Below are 23,652 nucleotides of genomic sequence, written 5' to 3'. Positions count from 1 at the left end.
TTCGGATGAAGGGATCATCTTTGTGATTCAGTTCTTGAAAAAGTTCGCACACATAATGCAGATGATGTGATCACCATCTGCGGGTTGTCGGAGAAATATCTCGAGTTGTATGGTATAAGACACTGCTGATGCTTTTTTTAATTTAAAAGGAAGACAACTGGTGGCAAGCCTTGGTTATCCATCCCTTCCAAGGGCTAGGAAGACTCATAGAGGCATTTCAGCTTCCTCCTAGCCACAAGTCTGGCTTCCACACCAGCAGCGGGTTTCAAACTCGAGACCTCCAGTTTTTAGTTTTAAGAAAGCCTCGTAATCTGTCATTTACCACTGGGCCATCAGCTCGTGGTTACTGCTGATGCATTGTTCAGTTCATGCTATTTTTAGCAGAAAGACGATAAAAAATGAAGTCATCAACTTTGTTCAGTATCCGGTTGCATCGATTTAGAGAGCATGATTTGCTCTCTCTCTGCAGAGACTATGCTAGCATCAGTTGCTTATGTGCCCAATAAGAGAGATAGTGAGCCGTTGCTGCTTTGTTGGGAGCAAAATGCACCAATGGCTTATAGTCCCACAATTCTCGGATATTAAACGAGATTTATATATTGAATAAAAGCATCTAGCGAAAGCTTAAAAGCTAAGTTAATTGCTCCTCTAATCACATATTGTGCATTTGAAGTTGAGTTAGCAGATTAACCACCAGTACCTAATCATGTGTCAAATTTGCCAGTTACACACTTCTGCTTGATTACCTCAACCAGTACCTTCTGAGCTCACTGCTGGAAGTTGGAGAGGTTTCACCATCTGTGTAACAAGAAGACACGCTAGGCCTCTGCGGCATTCGAACTGCAAGGCCTCCCTTGATGCCGTTGTTATATCTAGGGCTCCCCAAGTCATAATCTGAACCACTATTAACATTAGCATTAGCACTGCTATCACCACATGGATGAGGAGCTGGAAACAACAAGCGTTTCCTCGCGGATCCTGGCTTTTCCATCTCGCTTGCTGAATGCCTTTGCCTTGGTGCGCTTTGAGACCGAATCCGAGCCTTGGCTGATGCTGTAGCAGCCATGTAGTTTGGCACCCCCATCAATCCATGGTTGTAATTAGTTGAGCCTAAGTTCAAGTTGTGAGTGTGAGGAGGTGGCATTGGGTGGTTAATCCTCTGATCTCCCCGAAGGCAACGAGGACTAGCCGAGTGCACTTGTAGATTTCTTGCCATGGAAGTAAATGGCGTGACGGGTGATTGAGGAGAGGCAACTGGATATGACTGAGGAACTCTTTGCTGTCGATAATTATACTGCAGATGATGGCTCTGATAATTATATTGATCTGATCTTTTGATTCTGGAATTGGAATTCGGGGTACTCGAATAAGAGTAAGGTCGAGAAGTGTCGATTTCAACGGTTTTGATGGGATCTCTCTGATCACATGAAGCTCTGCCTGCATTGATCTCACGTTGCCTTCTTCTTGTCCAACCATCAAGCAAATTAAATTTCTCCTCTAGCTCCTCATGCTCACCAGCATCTTCGTCGCCGCTACCACCACTGCTCAATTTCTTAATTTTTATGAGACCATACACACATTTTAGTACAAATTATGAGCTGATTACATTGTAAAAATTAGTAAGGCAGAAAACTGTGGTGGGATCAAAGACCTGGCTAGAGAAGGCATAAGCAAGGCTGGTACTCCTTTCACGCTTCAAGGCAGCTTGCTTGGTTTTCTGTAACATGGCTTGAATCTGCTCCAATGTTTTCGGTTTCAAATTGTCCCAATGGATCAGATCGTCCAAGGCGCAACTCTCTTCGTCTTTCGACTGCATTACATACGGTACAATTGGTTCATTCACAGCAAATCTGTAGTATCACGAGTTGTATACAATCTAATTTTTCGACTGCATTGACGCCTGACATAAAAATTAGTTAATATCTTACTATGGATCTCCATAAGCCATCGGGATCACTGAAAATGGAATCTGCACTGCCTTCATGCGAAAGCCTCTTCGTTCGTTGGTCAAGAACCCGATCTTGCACTCGAACCAGAGCCTGCATGCATTGCAGAGTCATCTTTGCCCTCTTTCTAACATTGTGGCCTCTCACCAGTGCTTGAAGCTTCACCAGCCCCTTCAGCGCCCGAAGAGCTCTTCGAGCCTTCAAAACCAAATCAAATTAGTTAATACTCATATGCACCAGCTAGCTACCAAGTTATTTGTGACAATGCGGCATTTTAAACTACTCTAAATTACGGGAGGGAAAAACTTAATTAATTATTGACTAATTATGATTACGTACCAGACATCCTCTGAAGGCAGTCTGAATAACAATTGCAGCATAGTCTCTAACGAAAATGGAAGGCCTGCAGTTAGACTTAGTAAGACGAACAGCTTTGACCGCCATTTGCACTGTGGCAACTGCTGCCTGAGCAGCTGCTGTCGGGGCCACCGCCATTCTGGGACCATCACGGGCCTCATCATGAGCTGCCATAGTTGCGTTTTGAGTGGCTGCTCCGCCATCAGCAGCAGATCTTGGACTGTCAATATGTTGTACTTGTATAAACGTTTCTTGGATCGTAGGCTTCCCAAAAATCCATCTCCGTTTTCCTTTCTTCTGCAAAAACAAAACCCAAAACTCAAAAACCACTCAAGTCACAGATCTCAAAGTAGAAAGAAAATGGGAACTCCAACTAGCAACTTTTCTGGTTTCTGCATACGTAAAAATTAAACAAAAACACATTTTTCGCTGTAGTGATTTTCACACTCCCGTTTTTTTCTTCTGCGCTACTTCTCTTTCCGCCCCTCATTGTCCTTCCATTTATGCAGAGAGAGAAAACGAGAGTGCGAAAACCATCCCTCTGGATTGCATATAAACCCTACCTTTTCTTCTTCCACTTGTTCCTGCAGTTCTTCTCTCCTCCTAGTGTTGCTTCTGTCAGTCTTGGTAGGAGACCTGAAAACCCTTTTGACCGCGGTCAACCAGGAGCTCCCTCCAGTCTTCCCCATGAAAATGCTGACCAGTAAAAACTCAGAAACAGCAATAATAGTAAAACCAAGTGATGAAATAATGAAGCATGGGAATTTCTTTATAGGAGCTTCCTATTTGAGAAGTTGGTATGTTTAAAATAAATGCTTTACCTTCAGAAGCACAGATGTAATTAATGAGAGGGGAAGAGAGAACAAACTATGTGCTCTGCGAGTGGGGTTATTATGCTTCTGATAGTTCATGCATTTAGGAGAGGAGCAGCAGGTGCAGTGCAGGCCTTGTCTGTCTGTATGTATGTATGTATGTATGTATGTATGTGTATATACATGTAAGTGTAACGTTAACATTATGTTGCAGTATATAATGACAAAGGGAACGGTGTTTTCTTGTGGCATGGAGGAATTTAATGGGGCACTGTGTCAGAGAGAGAGTTTGGAGGCAACATGAAAGAGTATGTACTCTCGATACTGCAGAAAGCTGAAGTAAAGATGGGCAGGAGGGCTTTAACCTTTTGCTTTTTTTATTTTTATGTTTTTCATCAACAACTCAATGGGTCATGAAAGAATTGTATCATAAACTAGGAGCGGATTTTGTATGAAACATAGACGTTAGAGTTATGGTGTCCCAAACCTTCAAAAGTGTAAGTGAATCTTCCTTAATCAAAAGGAAAACTTGTGTAGAAGAATTCGGACTACGTCATTTATAAGATAATTTTTTAGAGTTTTAACGAAAAGCTTACGGTACTGTTCATTTTAACGAAAAATCACATTTTTACACTAAAAAGTCAAATCTGATACTATTCATTTTACCCTTTATGTTGTCCTTATCGTTAAAGTTTAAAGTTTTCAAATCTTTTTTATTAGTTTTCCTATAATTTTTACAAAAATATGAGACATCATGTGATTTGATCCCCACTTGACTTCATATTGATCTCAAACCAATATGAAAATTGCCTTAATCAAACAGCATAACCAAAATTTCTCGAACAGATCATGTGATGCTATGAGATCGTGTGTGTTAGGATAGATGCTGCAAGCCTACAGAAGTGCAAGATTATTAGAAGTTAGGACTATAAAATGTGATTAACCATACAATCATTAAAGTAAGAAAAAAATAGTGGTATTTCAGTAGGGATGAGGATCCTCTTCAGATTCTCTTTGTGAGGATTTCGGGAATTCGTAAATAATGTGTCAAGTAATGTTCATGTTTAATTTTAAATAAAAATATATAAAATAATTTCTGACAGCATAATATACGATGAACGTAATATGAAAATCTTAAGAATCTTCACAAAAAAAATCCAAAAAAAAATCTTCATTCTTTCAGTAGAACAGTCAAAGTTTCTCGGATTCTCTGGTCTCTCTGTCTTCTTTCTTTCTGTGTGTTTAAGGGTAGGTGAATATTTAAAGTCAGTTGCTGGAGAACAGTACTTCCACAAACATCACGAACGAGAAACAACAAACAATGGCCAGTGGCATCCTATTTGCGGGAATCAAATTAAAAATTTTAAAGAAAAAATTTCTAGCCAAAAAAATAAAAACTCTGCATCACTTGAAAGTGGGACCCGAATTATCCACAGGACCTCCAGGTGGTCTAATGACTCAGAGCAGCTCCTATTGCTATTTGCTAGCCCGTGAATGATTATGTCATGTTGAAAGGGGATCATAATGCCTATTTAACTTTGGCAAATAGCTACTCTAAACAAATCAAGCATGCCTCTAATGTCTAATTAACTTTGTCAAATAATTGGGAAAAGGATCCTCATCCTAAGGATTATAGGGATCTCATGATCTTATTCGTTCATTGTATATTGTACGATCATTTTTTGTTAGATACTATTCATATTTAATTTTAAATTTTACAATGATTTGTGATTGCACGATGTATGATGAATGAGTGAGATCACGGGATCCCTAAGAAAAAGATTTGACGATGATCATTTTCCAAATAATTGGAACCAACAAACCACTCGATGAATTTTACATGGCACATCCGGTTATTCCTAGCGCTAAAGAACCATATGATGTTGGTAAAAAAGAAACTGAAATGTTTGTTATAAGCCTTTCTGACCTTTGAAAATGATGAAGTGACATGGTTAAGTCACCAGTTGGTCATCTATTTAAACATCAATAAAATAATTAGAACCTACACATTGTCCAATGCTTTAATGTTCTCGCATAAGTCTATGTAAAAAGTGTATAATCAATTTAAAATATAGACATCTTATCGCTAGAGCGGCGTGAACTTTCTTCTCCTTCCTGCTTAGAGAGTTGCCACTTATACTTTTCTTTAATCGGGGATGTTCTATTATCTTGCCAACACATAGGTTAAGAGACAAGGAGCAAAAAGACGGATTTGTAGAGAAGGTGGTAAAACCTTGTACTGAAAAAGAACACACTACAAAACAAGGGTTCATTTGAAAATATCTGAGAAATGCTAAGAAAGTTATCTCAAAAATATAATTTTCTATCCGTCACTTAACATCAATATCGTGCTACCAGTATAAAATATTATACAAAAAGCATAAAGTTACGGATAGATCGTAAATAATCTCACTTTTTAAACGGGAGTTTTAACAAAAAGCTCGCGATACTATTCACTTTAACAAAAAATCACATTTTTACATTAAAAAGTCAAATCTGATACTATTCACTTTAACCTTTCTTTTGTTACTTATAGTTAAAACTCAAAGTTTTCAAACATTTTTCATTAATTTTCCTTTAAAAAAAAAAAGATCCTCTTAGCATTTCTATGTCTTAAAACCACAAGTGTCTAATCACAAAATCACATTCTATGAAAATGGATCTTTCCAGACAGACGAGAAAAATGTTATATTTATAAGCGTTAGGTCCAGAAATCTCTCTCTCTCTCTCTCAACATTCAAGACCCTTCTCCAAGCTTTCTTCCCACAATCCCATTACCTATATATATTATGCACAATGATAACTCCCTACCTCAACAAGAAATCTCAAAGTTGTAATTTCCCAATAAAGATAAGCTTACTAAGTGTGTGATTTCGTACATTTTTTCCGTGTGCACAACTTTCTGTGTTGTTAATAGTAACTATGGCTTCAGCATTGGCTTTGTCTTCTTCGTCACCTTTGTTGTCAAACAAAGCAAGGTCTTCAATCAAAGCAAACGCCATTCTGCCGTCATCCGCCACCTTTCCAACGCGTCAGAATAGGCTGCCAGTGGTGAGAGCTCAGGCTGGTGGAGACAAGTTGGACGTGCAAGTCAATCAGGGCAACCAAGGGACTGATGTGGAGAGGAGCCCAATGAGTTCGGCTGTGGACATTTCTCCTTTTGGTAAGTCTAACACTCTCAAATTTGACTTTTTTGAACAGAGGGTAACAAAGGAAAGTCCTAAGATGAACCTTAATCCGGCTGTAAAACAAACGACCTTACCAAATATTAATATACTGTAATGTGTCAATATCATTGTAATTAACAAAATCTATTATGAATGTTCAGTAAAATTGGCATTATCGACGCATGAATTTCTAAATTCTTATTTGTTTTTAAATGTCGCATTTCTACGCTTATAACCACACAAATTCTATGTATATAACATTTTGTCTTTTGACCCCGAGTTTGTTCTTTATTAAATTTCTTCAGCTTTTATCTCATTTGTTCACATGATTGTGATTTCTAGTTCCAGAAGTTGATACTTAAAAACCAAAGCGATCAAATATTGCTTAGCTATAATCAACCAAAATGGTACAAATTAATTTGCAGGTCTATTGGATCCCCTCTCCCCAGTGAGAACAATGCGGCAAATGCTGGACACAGTGGACCGGCTTTTCGGAGACACGGTGGCATTCCCCGGCAGAACCAAAGCAGCAGGGGAAGTTCGTGCGCCATGGGACATCAAAGACGACGAACACGAAATCAAAATGCGCTTTGACATGCCGGGGCTCTCGAAGGAGGACGTGAAGGTGTCGGTTGAGGACGATGTGCTAGTTATAAAGGGGGAGCAAAAGAAGGAAGAAGGCGGGGACGATTCGTGGTCGAGCAGGAGCTTTAGCTCCTACAATACCCGGCTTCAGCTGCCGGATAATTCGAAGAAGGACAAGATCAAGGCGGAGCTCAAGAATGGTGTTCTCTACATAGCTATTCCTAAGACCAAAGTTGAACGCAAGGTTATTGATGTTGCAATACAGTGAAAAAAAACCTCATCTGTTTTGAATGTGAGCATGTACGTACTAGATCTTGTGGCTTTTGATTTTGTGTGTTGTTTTGGTCTCTTTCCTTGTGCTTTGTTGCATTGTACAAAGTTGTTTCTAACATATGTAGTATTAAAATCGAAAATCAGCCACTGATACAGGTGACATAATTAATGGATCGAGAGTAGCTTTAGTAGGCGTAAGCTCGGAACTAACAAAATTCAGGCTTGATTCCCAAGTTGGGCCGCTTACTGACCCAAATCGGAGCTCGAGGTCCAAATCTGCAAAAGTCTGAATTTTTTATTTAACCTTTGCTGATCAAGTTGTTACAGTAAAATCTAGTCTATGCTTTTTTGAACCCTAAACCCTATATGTGGAGAGGTGTCTTAAATACGAGCACATATTGTCGTAGAAATAGATGTACGCTTAAAAAACTAAGTTTTTCTTCGTTTGCGTAATAACGTATGGGTACTGCCCTATACTTAGATACGTTGAAAAATCTCTTCTAGATAGATCGGCAAGGACATGAAGCGCGTGTAGCCGTTGGGCTTTACACGTGGACAACCTTGCTGGGCTTCACACGTGGACAACCTTGCTCTGATACCAGGATGAAATTGAGGTTCCATCATAAAACCAATTGGCAATATGAAAAATAGCCCAATATCATATAAGCATGTAACAAATATTGTTCCTCACCAATGTGGGATAACTCTCAACAGATATTACCTAAATTTCAAACTTGAATTGTTTACGAAAACGTGTAGAAAGTACGCACACACTTTTACTAATTAATTGTTAACCGTAGATTATGTGTCTTGTCGGGTGCTTACTAAATCCTACCTGACAAGTTCACAAAAGATCATGCTGCATGACTAGAAAATATTATTGGCCATTCATTCGTTATGTGTTTTACAAGGCAGGCTAGACTGATGAAAAGCTAAAACGATGTTGACTCAAAAGTGTGTATGATCAGCCATAGATTACGAAGCTTATACGCCGAAACGTAACCCTAATTACTTTACTCGATTTCTTCGGGAATGGATTTGAGCTTCGGTTTCCAAATTTTTGAAGAATCAACACAAGAAGAAGAAGCTTTCTTTTCAGGTCCTGATGCTGAAAGTGCCTCCTGCACTGATATTTGCCTAGTCAGTAGCTCTTCAAGCTGTTGCTTTGTTACGACGATCTTAATCCTTCTTGTAGCAGCACTGTCATTTTCTGCAGAACCCGGAAGGGGAATCATATAGTAAACCTTCCCGAGCTTCAGTTTGCAATCAGGAGAAAGCTGCTCCGAAGCTTGCTTTGATAAACTAATACCGACGCCTGAAAAGTTCGATAAAATGTCCTTAACTAGGGTTGGTGCCCTGAATTCTAAAACCTTCCCATCTGTCTTCAAAACCCTCAGCACTTTGTCCTCCTTGGAGAGAACGAAACAGTTGCCCATTTTTCTTCACAGCTAGCTAGTGAGAGAGATGTTAAATATATATATAGCTAGGTCTCGAGAGAGAGAGTATTAACAAGCAGAGGTGTGAAGGAGCAAGGGTGACATGTATAGTGTGTGAGAGGAGGAGGAAATTAAGGCGACATAAATTAAGGAAGGGCAGAAGGAACGAGGGGGTTTGTTTTGTGGGGAGTGGAAAGAAGGAGGCAAAGAAAACTGTCCTTCTGTTGAGAAGGGCAATTTGGAGTGGGAATTGAGAAGCCAATAGTAGAGGGAACGAGAGATGTATAAATATTTGGTCTTGGTCTTTTGGAGTAAGCAAAGGAAAAAGAAAAATTAGTTGTCAACACGCATGCAGAGAGAGAGAGAGAGAGAGAGAGAGAGAGAGATAAGTCCCTTAGTGGAGGGTGGTGCATTGGCATATTGCTCATAGCCTCATAACCATGGCGGCTTTGAGCTTTATTGATTTCTAGTAGTAGAAGTTTAGGTCATGTCTGTTTACAAAGAAAAAGATTGTATATTGAGTAATAATATTCTTATCACAATTTTATATCACATTTCTTTACCATCTTAGATGGTAGATGAGTTGAACAAGTTACATCATTTAATTTCAATTTTTTTATTAATTAAAACACTTAAATAATCTTCGGTGGTAGAAGAAGACATTTCGTATATCACAATCATCATTTAATTAACAATCTTTTTATTAATTATTGATTAATATTTTGAAATTAAATGCTAATTAATTTAGATAATATAACTATCCACATCAAATACTGCTTAAAATAATATATAATTATGATATAAAAATATGGTAAGAATATCATTATTATTGTATATTCCGTGCTCATTCATTCATGTCTTTATCAAGATATAGAATTATTAAAGAGAAATTTGTTTATTTCGTTCTCAATCTTTCATATTCCTATTCATTCTTGTGACAAGTACACCCGATTCTGACGTTTCTGTCAAAAGTCACATAGGCAATCCATGCCTATTGATTTGTTTTATTTGTTTACTTTTTTTATAATGTACAAGTGGCATAGCATTGTAGGATGGACACTACTTTAGACTCTGGGTGATTTTTATATTGAGGTAAGGACCGACGGAAATCTTCTGTGGAAATTTTATAAAGCTTACTTTGGAGGCAGGCAGGAAGATACATCATCCTTATGGTTTGGGTGATGCCAAAGAACAAAAGAAAATACAAATCTATATATCAAGGTGGTGATTCTTTTTTCTTTCTTAAAGCATAATTTGTAGGAGTAATGGTTGTGTAAGAGAAACCAACCTTTCTATGTAGGGCTAAGGACCAATACATCTAAAATAATTCATGCTCTTCCTCATCCGCCTTATTTATTAATAAACTAAAATAAAAGAGCTAGATATATAATGGGGGGATCGAACCAAAACCCGCAAAGAACAAATAATCAACAAAACGATAATATGTGATCATTGTTGTGTTTAACTAGTATTAGTCATCAATGGAATCGCATTTTAATTGGTTATGTTTGTTCAAATTCACAAAGGTAGATTTGGGTTGTCCACTGAGTGCATGTCTTTGTCAGATTAGGAAGAAAGAAATGAAACCAGAAGACAGAGATCTCCTGCTTGCACAAAGTGCACCTCTAATTAATTAGTTTATTGAATAGTTAACTTACTAGGTTATTTAAATAAGTACACCCCATGAACCTAACCTAACCCTAGACTTTGGCCTTCTCATGCTTCATTTTAAATTCGTCAGCGATATGTATGTGAATGAGAATATATTCTTTTGTATGTAGAGTTTATGGTGTGATGACAAACTAAATATAAAAGGATATATCTTTGATTCTATGTAAGAATTTACTTTGATAAGTTTGATTAAAAGATGAGACAAATGCGTACAGAAGTAGATCTCATCAAACACGTAAAATCTGTGAAACTAGCTTTGAGCTAGGCTGCCACATCTAGAACTTAGAATTGCAAAGAGACAAATGGTCATCCAGTTCGATTTGCATGGGGTGCTGTACGGTCAAAAGTGGGTTGGGGCGGAACACATATGTTAGGTTTTTGTACAGAAAGAAAGATGGGTGGAGGAGCCCATCCAAGAGTGTATGAAAACCTTAAAAGGCATTGTGCCGACTCACCCTCAAGCAGAGAAACTCTTTCGTTGTGGTTCCAAACAAGTTCAATGAATCTAAGCCAATCGACACAGATGTGGGTTAACTGGCTAGGGCAAAGTGCTTGTTGTCTTGTATGAAGTTTGAATCTTCCAACTCTATAGATTTGAGTAATTTAGAGGCCGTTTGATAACATTTTGTTTTTAGTTTTCAGCTTTTTTGGCTGAAAACTTGTCTGGTAAATACTTTTAGCTTTTAATTTTAAAAATTCAACAAAGTAGCTTTTCGATTTTGATTTCATGTAGTAATCAAATTATCAAAACAATGAGAAAAATGAAAACGAAAAGTTCTTAAACTACTCATGGAATATAGTCCAACAACATCCAAACCCAAATACAAACTGGAGAGCTTACCACTTCCTACTACTTCACTCAGAGTCACAGGTACTTGCAACTTGGGTCTCTGATCTAACTAGTACAGTGCATACTTGTTATACATGCAATGCCAGCAGACCCCTTCACCGGTAAACGCCGACAACTGCCTCCGACTTCGCGAAGAGTTCATTGACTATTGTTCGGCACAGAACAAGTTTCTTGTTGAGATTATAAAGTTGGGATGCATTAGACATTCCCTGTTACAGACTGTTCTATTAGCTACTTGATTCATTTATACATTTTTTCTTTGTCAATATAATTTTCTTTTTCGAGAACTTGTAACGAAATTCGTAGATATTTTCAGTTTTTGTTTTCAAATATGAGTTTTCTGCGGTAGAGTTGCTCCTTGAGGGCATTACTCAATCAAATTTGGAGTCCTATGATCAAACCTGGGTGAAAATTTCATCCGACTATATTGAATAATGAAATGTTTGACCAAAACTTCCGTTGTAGAAGAGGACAAGTAGGAAGCATAGACACGAAAAGATATACAACCAAGTACAAGACAAATTATCTCGAAGAGAGGAGAGGAAAAGTGACAGAAGTTCATTGACTACTTTAATGTATGGAAGATAAAGCCAGTTAGGCAACTTAGACCTACAAAACCATTGGGGCGATAGAAAAAACCAATAACGCACTATTTTTTTGTTGAACTTTTTTGACAAGTTAGTGCGTTATTAGATTCAGATACCATCACAGTGGCCTCCGTAAGTCTATAAGAAAACGTAGCTCCATAGTCATCATGTGGGAGGAAATTTGGGATCACAAATCTCAAATGTCGCCCCAACTCTGAGCAGCTAGAAAGCCAGATGTGGGTGAGATTAGAACGAGAAAAGAGCACCACGAAAAGTTAAGGCCGGCAAGCTCTAAAGAGCTTCCGATCGTGAGAAGCATCAAAGCATTCAAGATTTTCAGGATTATCCCCCTAGATTTCCTAACGAAGTTCAGTACAATTAAACCATTAAACTCCTCAGAATTCCATCCAACTCTACAAGTTTAAAATAAAACCCACAGATAACCCCATGTAGGTCACAACGATACCTAACAGTAACCATGACAAAAGCGTAGAGAAACACAATACGCCGAAATGTTTGTCTCTGTGTATGCATACGGTTGATATATCTATCAGCAGCAGATTAGTCATGGAAACATGAAGAGGTGGTTCACTGCGGCGGAGAACGAGGGGCACGGGGTCGAACTGGTGTCTTTGAGGGGCTTACCCTGCATGCATAATACATAAAGAATGAATAGGATGTCCAAAGTAAATTGATCCTAAAAGAAAATTTGAGGCGTGGGAGGTGGGGATGCGGGGAGAGGTAATGAGGTAAGCTGAACATTCTGACAAACGGACCTTATCGGGAGCGATCCCATAACCACACCACTACAGTTAAGAGCCGCAATTGCGCTTTCAGCCTGCAAGAGTGAAAACATAGAGAGTAAGAACCATTCTCAGATTTTCACTACCTAAGTTACAGAGCACAACAGAAAGGATGAGAAGACTAATAGACAACTTTTAATCTAATCGTTCTCACAAAGAAAATAGAACAACTTAAAATAACAGAAAGACCATTTTCCTTGTTCAAAATAATTTATGATCTTCAAAATATTATGTCGAAGAAACTTTCACCAATTAAATCAAAATATTTGGTGACTGGGTGATTTTGGACATGCGTATGTTTGCACAACAGACCACATCAATGATTTGCATCAATTCGGTGTTAGCCATGCCCATACAACTCCATTTCAAGCATGTTTGGAGAGTAGATCAGATATCTCCTATCCAATTATCTGCTCCTTCCCCTTGATCACTATGGTCCTTCGAACATGTCCATTTTACTTGGTCTGTTTGTTTAAGAAACACTTAGAGTTGCTAAGGTAGGGGCGTGTGTGGTTGTTTTATTGCCATAGTTTCTGTTTACTATAATACCAGTGGTACAAGGGGTAAAGCTTACTGTGATGTTCTATTCGAATCAGATAACTAAAGCCAAATCTTAAAACAGTAGTGAAAGTGTGAAACAATAGATTTCAAAGCTACTTATACAGAACAGTAAATCAGACAGGTCTGTCTAATGCTGATCGAAGACTAACAAGTATTTAAGAGAAAAGGTCGGACTATAAATCAACTATAGGTTTTGACCTCTAATTGCCCCAGAGAAAAGATGAATACATGCATACACGCTCACAAAGCACAGTACACAATGAGGCTTACGTGTGCTAAAAATCCAACTTACATACACTAGGTACTTACCACAGTAAATTCAACAAAAGCAATACGAGTGGAGTGATGATAGTCTCCAAGCAGCCTCAGGCGCTGAACCTATACGGCCCGAAGAAAGTCCATACAATAAGGTTGCAGTTTTAGAACAAGCAGTAATCAAAATTTGTCAGACTGAACTACCAACCTCTCCACAAAGTGTTTCAAAAAAGAGTTTGACATCAGCTTGAGTAATCTGCACCAAGTAAACAAACAATTCAGGAAAAGGTGCACCAGTTATTGTCCAAAAACACCCAAACGTGATCAGAAAGTTGGAATTACCTTCTTGTCAATATTTGTACAGTAAATAGTCCTTGAGCACATCTCACGCTCATCATCAGACTACAAAATAATAACAAAAGAAACCCAAGTAAGAACAGGTAAAATCAGCGCAATTCAATGAATCACTTTTTATCACTCTTGGGAAAAATGTTGATGACAAGTAGTAAAATGGTCCTCACCCTTGGCAAAAATGTTGGGTTAACAGGTGCAATTGCAGTTTTTGAAGGCAGCACCTTTACTGGGTAGTAGCCAAGCATTGTTCCTGACAGACTTAGAGCATTCCTTGCACCTTCTGCAAGGATGGAAAAATCGTTGAATCAGCACATTGAAACAAAGATTCATTAATTCATCATAACTAGACCCAGAATTATCAATGAACTTAAAGCATGTAACATGTTAGTTTTTATAATACCTTCATCTGTGAACTCAATGAAGGCAAATCGAAGAACAGAATTTGGATCACCGCAGACACGACAGTCCACAACCTTTAGGAAGAAGCCATGGAGAAATTCAGATTATAATCCACCATTCTAGCATTATCTATATTGAACCCATACAAACTAGAAAAGTAAAAACTTTGGTTACCTGTCCACAGCCAAGAAAGAGAGCAGCCAGGTTCTCTTCAGTAACCTGATACGACATAAACAGAATGTCAGTTATACAAAGATTAGCATTTGCAACACAAATTTTTTGAAATGTGATAGCAAACTACAATGCAACTATTACCTGTTGGTCAATGTCAGATACATATACAGTCCTCCTAATCATTTCCTCCCTCTGAGCCAAATTCAATTTGTAATAGTTCCTACCCCGACCTTGACTATAACCATTCTTCTTCTGTGGGCGAAAAGAAGGTAAACAAACAATAAGAAAAGCAAAATTAAACAAATATTGGTACTTGATCAATGAAATTTCTAGATAACTAAAAGTCGAAAAAAAAAAAACCAAAATTTTCATATGAATCCTCATAATGCAATGACCTATCAGTGTATCATTCATTTTTCAGAAACCAAACACAAGGAAAAACAACCAAACAAAACGAAAACACCACTACTTTGTCGATCAATTAATTACCTGCATTTTCTTAGCAGCCAAACATAAAAAATTTGAACTTTGGTAAGGAAATGCAAAAATCTCACATACCTTCCTACCCATTAGTCCATTGGCATTGCCAGAGTTAGTGTGCATTATAAATCCGTTAGTAAATCCAAACCCACCAGCAAAATCAAAGCCGCCATTGTTGTTGACAAGGGAAGGAGGCACAAACTCCTTAGCCATGGGATTCAACTTAGACAGCAAGTCCTCCAAATCTCTCATTTCACGCTTGTATTTCTCATCCCCTTCCCCATTCGACCTCTGATCAATCACATAGCCATCAGACATATCCTCCGCCGTCTGATGGTTATCAACCCCATTGGAATCAACCCCATTTGGGGTCTGACCCGATTGAGCCTTGTGATTGTTAGTGGCGACTGAGAAAGTTGTCACTTTCTCCTGCTCCAGAAACTTCCCCTCCGGATTCTGATCGTCTCCGTTGGACTGTACATTGGGCTCGGCACTCAGGACCACAGAGGAATCGACTCTGGGTTTTCGGTTTTCGAGATCGTTCTGTGCATTCGAGTCTGACGACACTGCTGTGTTGTCGAAATTTGGTGCATTCTCAGCAACAGCCATGATCAAAGAACAACCCCTTTTATTCGATTCAAAGACTGAATCTTTATTCTTCTTCAAAATTTATCTGCAAAATTGTTACCCAACACTGCTGATCATAGAAATAAATAAAAAAACGAATCATTTTTCAAACCAACAAAGAACAAAAAATTTCCAGACAGACCCAGATGATGAATGTCACCGGAAAAACTTACCTGGATTTTTCTAGACCAACTCCATTGAAATGAAATCAAACCCACCTCAAGATCGCTTAAGTACACGAGATTAAAAACGCAAAAGCAACAAAAAGGGCAAAAACAGTCTGCAAATTTGATAAGAAAATGGTAAAACAAACAAAGCACTACCTTTTTTTTCTTTCTTCTTCCTCTCTTATTTATATTAAAAGATTATAAATTTCAGTGACGATGAGAGTCTCGACGAGAGAGAGAGGTAAAGGGTGTTCGTTTTTGGTGCTTGGGATCGTCCGTTTTATGCAGAGGAGAGAGAGGGCACTGCCTTTTTGGACCTTCTCTTCTCTCACAACGTACCAAATTGTCGATGACTATGATATACATTGTTTGGTGATGAATAAAAATTTAAGAAAAAAATTACCCACCAACCCAATTACCTTTTATTTTTTAATTTCTACAATAACCCATGTGTTTTCCTTTCTGTACTTCCCCCATATAAATATTTATACATAATTGCACAAACATAAATATTATATTAAATATATAATTTTATAGATGATGACATGCATCAAGCATGCGTGACCTACATACACGTATTGAAGAAATTTTTCAATGTGTCAGAACACTGTCCAATACATCAAATGTCATAATATAATTTGTTAGAAATTAAAAAAAATTAAACAAATATATTATATCACCTGATATACTGACTCATATTTTTAACACACTGAATTTTTTTTTTTGGCCCATTGAGATAAGATTAGTGAGAGCATATTATGGAAGGAAATTAAGTAGGGTTTATTTACTTACCATATACAAATTGTTTTGGATATACATCCATCCCCCACAACGTTTTTTGCATTTTTCTGGTCAGAAGAATAATCTTTTTGAAAGAGGTTGTTACGTTATAATTCAGAGGAAGTTTGTTGACTTGAATTTTTTAATTGCAACAAAACAAAAGGCTTTGGAAAAATGAAATAAAAAATAGAAACGTTGAATTTGGAGCAGTGATAATACTTTATAATTAAAACTTTTTTAATTATTGACAGAAATTTAGAACAAAAGAGATGCAGAGATACTTACGAAAATTTTGAAAGAAGCTTTAAGAAAAGATATATAATACTTGGAGCTAAAGGAAACTTGACGTAAAATCGAACGTAGCGATGTTCTAAGATTTATACAATTGACTTTCAACCTCACTTAATAGAATAAGGCTCGGTTGTTATTGCAGAATTTTTTTAATCATTATGTTTTAGCATCTCACAAAAGTATAATTGTTTAATTGATGAAAAAAATTGAGAAATCGAATACAGAAAGACGTCGACGTTTTTTATATGCTTGAAAGTTGACGTTGACAATGGAGGCATATGAACGAGTTTTGGTGTTTTCAATTTGCTTTGCTTTTTGTTTTCGTAGTTTTTTCGGTGATTAAAACAAACTTTGAATTTTTATGTGTTTTGATTGAATAGAAAATAGGTGAAAGTTTGACCATGTCGCCTATAAATTCAAGTGTTAGTTTTTTGTTGTTTTATATTTATTATTATTAAGGGAAGCGTTCAAAGTTAATGCAATAATATAAGATAGCAGTATTTTAACCCGATGAGTGAAAATTTAACATTCTATTTATTAGGATATTAAACCATTTATATGTTGGTGAAATTTAATTATAACTGACAAAGAAATCAATTCACCTATGAATGATATTGACGATATCTGTTACCGAATGATTGAATTTACGATCTCGAATGTGTAAGTAAATACCTTGAACCAAATAACTATAAATTCTTATCTAATTAGTTTATTTATCACAATATTTTTACATATACGTGTGTATAATATAATAAATAAACAATAACTACTATTGCTTTGCTTAATACAATTTATAATCGTCTTTATCTAACAATTTATGGTTCATTTCTTCATAATTTGGTCTAACTTCCTTAGAAGTAGGGAAATTTTTACCCAAACATAGGGGATAGTACCTGGAAAAGCACTAGGTCGGGTCAATAGGTTGGAAAGGGTTGTGACTCTATCCATCAAACAATCCGGCCTACTCAAATGTCGATGTTTCAAATTTGAAGTCGGCCGATCAGAACACAGGATCCACTCCATCACTCAAGAAGTTGATTGAACCAAATTGGATTATCATGTGAAAACAACTCGGCACTACAAACTCGTTCCTCCGTCATTATTTTCACTATAATTGTTCATAAACAACCAAACAAAAGCATAAATTCAATTTGAAATCAAGCAACAAATAGATCAACCCCATTGAATAGGTAAAGTATCTAGAAACATATCATTAGCACAAGAAATAAGATAATTAGGTAAATGGCAACCAAATCGAGCAAGGAAAATTATCCATAAAAAATCCCAAAATCATAAATACCTGAAGAGTGAAGAAATAATAACATGGGGAGTCTTGATAAACAAGGAAAATTCGAGGAAGGGCATTGGGGAGGCGAGGAGGAGAGCAAACATCAACCCTAGATAGAGGAGGAAAGGTGTTTGAGTATAGCGGCGGATATGAGGCGAGAGAAAATAGAGGCTAGTTTTTAGGGTTAGAAGATTAAAGATTATATTGTATGAAGATGACCGCTATTAAAATGTGTACCTAATAGAAACGTGACGCGTGTCGTATGATGTTAAAAATGAACATAACACGAAAGTCGGTTAGGTTCACGCGATTAGCAACAGTGAAACTCTTTGTCTGAACTGTTAAAAAAATATTACTGTAACGATGACATCAATCTTATTTTACCGTATTAAGTTAAACAAGTTAGTATCGGATTAGACAAGCAACCCCTATCACAAGCGACACTTGATGTGAAGATTTGATGACAAGCATCATCAACCAAGGAGTTAGCTATAGGAAGTTTATTAGCCATTTGCCAAAACATAAAAATGTTTACAAAAGTGCACCAAACATACCTCATTTCTTTCGATTAAAAAGAGAGAATCTATATGGACCAAAAAAAAGAGAGGGAAAATTTATAGAAATAGAGGCGTGATATTTACACATCATATTTTACTTCTCATACATCTTTTTAATTTTCGGCTATCGAATCGGATGAATTGAAGAAGATCAACGGACATAAATTATCAAGGAGTGTGTAAGAAGTAAAATAAGGTATGTAAATAGCACATCCCTATAAATAATTCATAGAAGCCTTTCACTCATAATTTGCTTGTTTTAACATACAATCATGTTTCATTTGTTCATTACTTGTTGGTGAAACAATGGTCTTTGTAACCAACAAGTAATTATTCTACTTACATATTATGGTATAATTTACAAAAAGTACATGCATATAATTTGATGATGTATCCACTTCCCAGACAGAATAACAAGTCGGCCCCAACCACTAAAATAGGAGAATTTTTTTTAGCATCTAGGAACATGGTCAAGTATACTAAGTGTCATAATATAATTAGTTGCAAACTTTTATTTTATTTTATTTTTTAAGTTTCCAACCAATTGTATTATTACGCTTAGTACCAGATGCAGATGCACACTGGGACCTAGGTGGTCTTACGACCATGCAGAGAAAAAATACGTGTAAAGGTCTTCCAAGGACCCTCCGAATATTTTGTTCGCGTTCTTTGTACTTACCAAATGTTTGATCTAATACCTGCTAGACATATCTCGATAGGTTGCATGAACAATACTCGACAAATCCTCACGATATCACTCGTCAAGTGTTTGACGAAATGTCTTAGTAAATAAACTGAAGAAAAAGAAATTGCACATTTCCACTCTGTTTCTATCTACAAAACTTAAACATTTTAACACTGAAACCACCCAAGATTCAAATCCTGAATCTGCATTTGGTATACTAAAACATGTATCATCACACTGTTCCAAATTTATTTTCCCAAACAATTACAAAAAATCATAACCAAAAAACAATATATATATATTGTTAATTTTGTTGAAATTCAATGATATAATTTCATGGATAAGCTCAATGGAACAGGGCGGTTTCTGTGACCAGTGGTCCTTGCCCTTTTGGCAGCATTCAATAACAACAACGTGAACTCTCAGTCCATCCCGCATCCCGCATCCCGCATCCCGAACCTTCATCAAACTTTGTCTTCCTATTTTTCGTCTTTTTTTGGCAAAAGATGAAGGAGTTACAAGACTAATCCATCACTTTTTCCCCATCGCCCTTGAGTTATGAGGTCATTTTTATTTGCATTTTACACTTTTTTTCATTTTGCGTGCTGATTTTTACATATTATTTTTAATTCATCCTCATCTCTCTTTATTTTTAATAATTAAATTAAATAAAAATAACAAAAATAACGAACATAACTAAACAGCGTATATGAGAAAATGTTTGCTTACCATTTCCCTGTTCTTTTCGGAAGCCCAATGTCATCAAGTTTGTTCACATTCATCCAACTTGTGGTCCAAAATTTGTATTTTCTCAAGATACGAGCCTTGTTTCATGATAATTTGGTTGTTTCAAGTAACTCATCACAAACATATATTGTTTTTGCTATTTATTTAAGTCGAATCTGTAGATAATAAGATATGCTTAACAATTTAAAAACATTAGTTTCGAAAGAGGAAGAATTTACGCTTATTATTTTTTACTTTTTGGGCACCCTTCTCTAATTCTTGCCCTTGATTTCATTTAGGACAAACATGTTTACTTAACCGGAATGAAAGAATAAAGGAATGTGAGAACTTAGGAACATGGAAAGTAAGGAAATTGAATTGGATGAACTAGCATCCCTATATGATTGATTCATGATTTTATTTTCACGTTTTTTATCACGTATCTTAATGAGAAACTAACGTTTTTTTTTTATCAATTCTTTACGTGTTAGTAAATACAAAAAACTCAAAAATTAAAATGATTCCAATTCCTATATTTTGTTCGTAAGCAAGCATGCCCTTAATTTCTTCAATGTAATAGTAATTTTTTTTTGTTTTTGTTGGACTTCGATGTAATGGTTAAAAACAAAATAGTGTGCACGGAAAAATGGTGTGCAATAGTAATTTATTTATTTTTTTCACTTGGACAGAAACATGTTTTAAATGATGGACACAGGGATTTAAAACACGTTATAAATCGAATGATCCGTTGTTTGCGAATTTGCAATCACCACTTCTCAAAATCAACCGTATTTGTTTTGGAGGTGGACCAGACGATTCCGACGGGGCTCTGCCAAGATTTCAATTGTCCAAAATTTGGAATTCATAACATCTTCATATCTCGTAGTTCAAAGTCGATGAATCGACAAATTTGGACCGTTTAAGAAAAAGAGATCCCGATCCTTAATTTATGTGAGATGGACCAATGAGATGAACTAATTGGAGTTGTATGATTTAAAATGAATGATCTGGATTTATCAACCATCGGCTCCGACCTACGAGATCCAGAGATAATCTCGACCCCAAAATTTTTCAATGGCTGGTTATTCCCACGTAATCCAAATTGTTCATGTTTATTTCTTTAAGGCAAGGAATCTGATTGTGACATCCAATTAATTCCCATGCTAGGTTATCCACTCATGAAACAAAATTAACCAAAACTAATCGAACTAAATCTTTCGACCAAAAAAAAAAAAAAAAAAAAAGGCGGCCAGACTGAATTTAGCAAGATCAGTGAGCAAATGTTGGAATTGGCAGTGTTTTGGCAACAATTTTGATCTTTTTTATTTATCAAATTCACGATATCCATTAAAAAAAAAATAAAAAAGACAGAAGTAAACAGGACAACAGCCACCAAACTATCAAATATTATTTTCTTATCAATGTAGAGCTTTAAATGGTAGTATTTATTAAAAAAGTTGTTGAAACAAAATTCTTATTAGTTGAAAAGTTAGTGAAATATGCAACCGATTATTAAACAAATAAAAATAAATTTGACGTTAATATCAAATTTGACTTGTAATTACAAAAGTTTTAAATTCAGTAAGCAAATAACGCTTTGGTTGGAATAAATTTTTATGTCAAATATGCATAGTGACATCTTCACCTATGATTTAACATATTCTTTAAAGATGCTCTAAAGTTCATTTTTGGGATTAGGCAGTATATTCCAATTTCCCAATGCGTGCAGTTTTAGGCTAATAGACAATAACTGAAAAGTGGCTGGTCAAGTTGCTTCTCGAACAACAGTCCTTCAAATGGGAATATGATCCTATCAGGATTCTCTTTGTGATGATTTCGGAGATTAGTTCATCGTGTCTATTCATCTGTCATTTTACGGCCATAAATCATTTTGAATTTGTTTTTATTTAAAATTAAACGCAAACAGTAACTAACGATAATTAGTCGCATGATGTACGATAAACGGACATGATGAAGTGATCCCTTCGAAGAGGATCCTCATCTCTTCAAATGGATCAAAGATTCCGATAGTTTCACTTCACGCATGGCTTCTATGTTGCACCATAAAAGCAAGCCAACAAAATGTTAGAAAAAGGGGCTGTAAATTGTTGTTACCTAAAAATATGTAAACAAGGGGTAACGTTTACTCGCACTCGGTCCCAAGTCTCAGTTATTTCAAATCAGCTTGCACTACAAGTGAAAGAAAGGGGTAAAAAATTTGACACTCTGACCGCCAATTCAAACAGTCCATGTCAAAATGTTCATGGAAAGGGATTGTTTGGTTTGAACATCCAATGTCAAAGATCTCCGCGTATAGTATAGACCAATTGCATACTAGGAAATTCTAATATGTAGTGAAAATTTTACTATGCTCCGATATCCGGCATGTTATCAAATTAATGAAATATTGGATGTGCAGTCCAAGATTCGAAAGACCAAAAATTCCGGTGTCTACTATACATCTGTGCATTATTCACAAAAAATTATAAGTAGTTAAATTTATTCTATACTCCTATGTATGATATGTTTTGAATGAATGAATAGTTAGATGCAATGGCAGATCCGGAATTCTAACATTGGTTGATCCCATTATAAAATTTTAAAAAATATTAATTGATAAACTACCAACTCCCTCACGTTGCTTAATAAGAAAACTTGCTTTTAATTATTTTGTTTTAAAGGACTTGACTCAAAACAACGTTATTTTGGCCAAGTCTCAAAAAAAACATAATAATGCACCCGTGGTCTGCCTCTGCGCTCTTCTCCTCCATCACATGCCCAAACTTAAATGGTCTCCAGAGGTCCTTCCAACCATTTATTCAGACTTCCGAGTGGTCCCAGGACGATCCAAGTCCCTTAATGCGTCTGTTATTGGTTAACCGTGCAATCAAATATTCCAGTTGATACTATACACTCAATGCTTACTAAAATGGTCCATGTATGTGGTTGGTAGGACCTATTCAACGTTGCTCATATCGGATGATATCATTGATATGTATGCAGGTCAATAGTATTCCTGATGGGACCAAGCAATTTGAATATCCTCCCTCTCCCACTCACCAACTAGCACGCATGGATTGATAGCTAATTTGTAATTGCGACCAAACACAAGGTACGTGGAATGTGGATGGTCTTGGAAAAATTAGGCAACTTGACCAAAGTGTTTAGCCAAAACAAGAAGAAAGCAATTGAACTGATACTACTATTCATAGAATTAATGACCGGGAAAACGAAATTTGCAAGTCAAAAACTTTGACAAAATTGCCAAATTCACCAGAAGAACAAGAAAAAGGATGAGGAAGCAAAATAGTATGTTGTGTTATTTTTAATTCTTAATTTTTGTCGACGGGATAAGCAGTATGCGAGTTTCACAGTATAATTTGTCATTTAATACTTTGGAAATTTGAGAAGGAGTTTGGAGCTCAAATGATTAAAAGTAAATATCTTAAGTCTTAAGTTCGAATCCCCAACCAGGAGTTACTTTCTAATTCATTATCTTTCATATTCTTGACTTCTCCGATTCATGAATTTCATCATTTTGGGTCGGTAAACACACTATAATCCGATGTCCTTATACCATAGAAGTGCTTCTAACAAAATCTTATTTAGTTAAATTTCAACCGTTCTTTAGCCTACTTTTTAAATAAAGATTTCAAACGGGATCATAGCCTTGGGTCACACAATTTATCTCATTTTAAGACCCAAGGGCCTTCCCAAGTTTGATTCTTAAATTAGAGCTAACATTCGAATTTTAATATGAGGCCCAAGGCCCAAATACACTCCATCCGTAGATTTAATTTGGAAGATCAAATCACGCACCG

General features: G+C 36.4%; 4 protein-coding genes across 5 annotated transcripts; 1 reads left to right on the top strand and 3 right to left on the bottom strand.

The window, feature by feature from the left end:
• Window positions 1–594: 594 nt before the first annotated feature.
• On the bottom strand, window positions 595–3,112 carry LOC137719389 (protein IQ-DOMAIN 17-like). The gene is made up of 5 exons (XM_068458431.1): window positions 2,867–3,112; window positions 2,286–2,600; window positions 1,929–2,144; window positions 1,652–1,810; window positions 595–1,552 (listed from the first exon to the last, which is right to left on the bottom strand). Exons 1-5 carry the CDS (start codon window positions 2,990–2,992, stop codon window positions 743–745), a joined length of 1,626 nt encoding a protein of 541 aa, XP_068314532.1. The 5' UTR covers window positions 2,993–3,112; the 3' UTR covers window positions 595–742.
• A 2,925-nt stretch (window positions 3,113–6,037) lies between these two features.
• On the top strand, window positions 6,038–7,200 carry LOC137719586 (small heat shock protein, chloroplastic-like). Its single transcript, XM_068458625.1, has 2 exons — window positions 6,038–6,278; window positions 6,708–7,200. The coding sequence occupies exons 1-2, from the start codon at window positions 6,038–6,040 to the stop codon at window positions 7,133–7,135; spliced, it is 669 nt and encodes a 222-aa protein (XP_068314726.1). The 3' UTR covers window positions 7,136–7,200.
• Window positions 7,201–8,153: 953 nt separating this feature from the next.
• LOC137721035 (uncharacterized) lies at window positions 8,154–8,576 on the bottom strand. The gene has a single exon (XM_068460158.1). The coding sequence runs from the start codon at window positions 8,574–8,576 to the stop codon at window positions 8,154–8,156; it is 423 nt and encodes a 140-aa protein (XP_068316259.1).
• A 3,432-nt stretch (window positions 8,577–12,008) lies between these two features.
• Window positions 12,009–15,802, bottom strand: LOC137720040 (polyadenylate-binding protein-interacting protein 12-like). 2 transcript variants are annotated; one of them, XM_068459039.1, is made up of 11 exons: window positions 15,661–15,802; window positions 14,789–15,383; window positions 14,372–14,482; window positions 14,231–14,275; window positions 14,058–14,130; window positions 13,825–13,937; window positions 13,646–13,705; window positions 13,512–13,559; window positions 13,358–13,426; window positions 12,461–12,522; window positions 12,009–12,330 (listed from the first exon to the last, which is right to left on the bottom strand). In XM_068459039.1, exons 2-11 carry the CDS (start codon window positions 15,317–15,319, stop codon window positions 12,273–12,275), a joined length of 1,170 nt encoding a protein of 389 aa, XP_068315140.1. In that variant the 5' UTR covers window positions 15,320–15,383; window positions 15,661–15,802; the 3' UTR covers window positions 12,009–12,272. The 2 variants fall into 2 exon arrangements, with proteins under 2 accessions (XP_068315140.1, XP_068315141.1); XM_068459040.1 differs by lacking the exon at window positions 15,661–15,802 and adding an exon at window positions 15,511–15,645.
• Between the last annotated feature and the right edge of the window lie 7,850 nt (window positions 15,803–23,652).

Source organism: Pyrus communis, chromosome 16, assembly GCF_963583255.1.
Source record: "Pyrus communis chromosome 16, drPyrComm1.1, whole genome shotgun sequence".
Classification (NCBI taxonomy): Eukaryota; Viridiplantae; Streptophyta; class Magnoliopsida; order Rosales; family Rosaceae; genus Pyrus; species Pyrus communis.
This window is presented reverse-complemented; position numbering and strand designations above follow the sequence as displayed.

Bases quoted from the DNA above. Each gene is read 5' to 3' on its own strand.
- LOC137721035 (XM_068460158.1), bottom strand. From the start codon at position 8,576: ATGGGCAACTGTTTCGTTCTCTCCAAGGAGGACAAAGTGCTGAGGGTT.
- LOC137719389 (XM_068458431.1), bottom strand. From the start codon at position 2,992: ATGGGGAAGACTGGAGGGAGCTCCTGGTTGACCGCGGTCAAAAGGGTT. The intron at 2,601-2,866 runs GTAGGGTTTATA...TTGTTTTTGCAG, and splicing joins AACAAGTGGAAGAAGAAAAG to AAGAAAGGAAAACGGAGATG. The intron at 1,811-1,928 runs GTAAGATATTAA...TATGTAATGCAG, and splicing joins ATGGCTTATGGAGATCCATA to TCGAAAGACGAAGAGAGTTG.
- LOC137719586 (XM_068458625.1), top strand. From the start codon at position 6,038: ATGGCTTCAGCATTGGCTTTGTCTTCTTCGTCACCTTTGTTGTCAAAC. The intron at 6,279-6,707 runs GTAAGTCTAACA...ATTAATTTGCAG, and splicing joins TGTGGACATTTCTCCTTTTG to GTCTATTGGATCCCCTCTCC.
- LOC137720040 (XM_068459039.1), bottom strand. From the start codon at position 15,319: ATGGCTGTTGCTGAGAATGCACCAAATTTCGACAACACAGCAGTGTCG. The intron at 13,560-13,645 runs GTAATTCCAACT...TACTTGGTGCAG, and splicing joins GTACAAATATTGACAAGAAG to ATTACTCAAGCTGATGTCAA. The intron at 13,427-13,511 runs GTTGGTAGTTCA...CGGGCCGTATAG, and splicing joins TTGAAACACTTTGTGGAGAG to GTTCAGCGCCTGAGGCTGCT.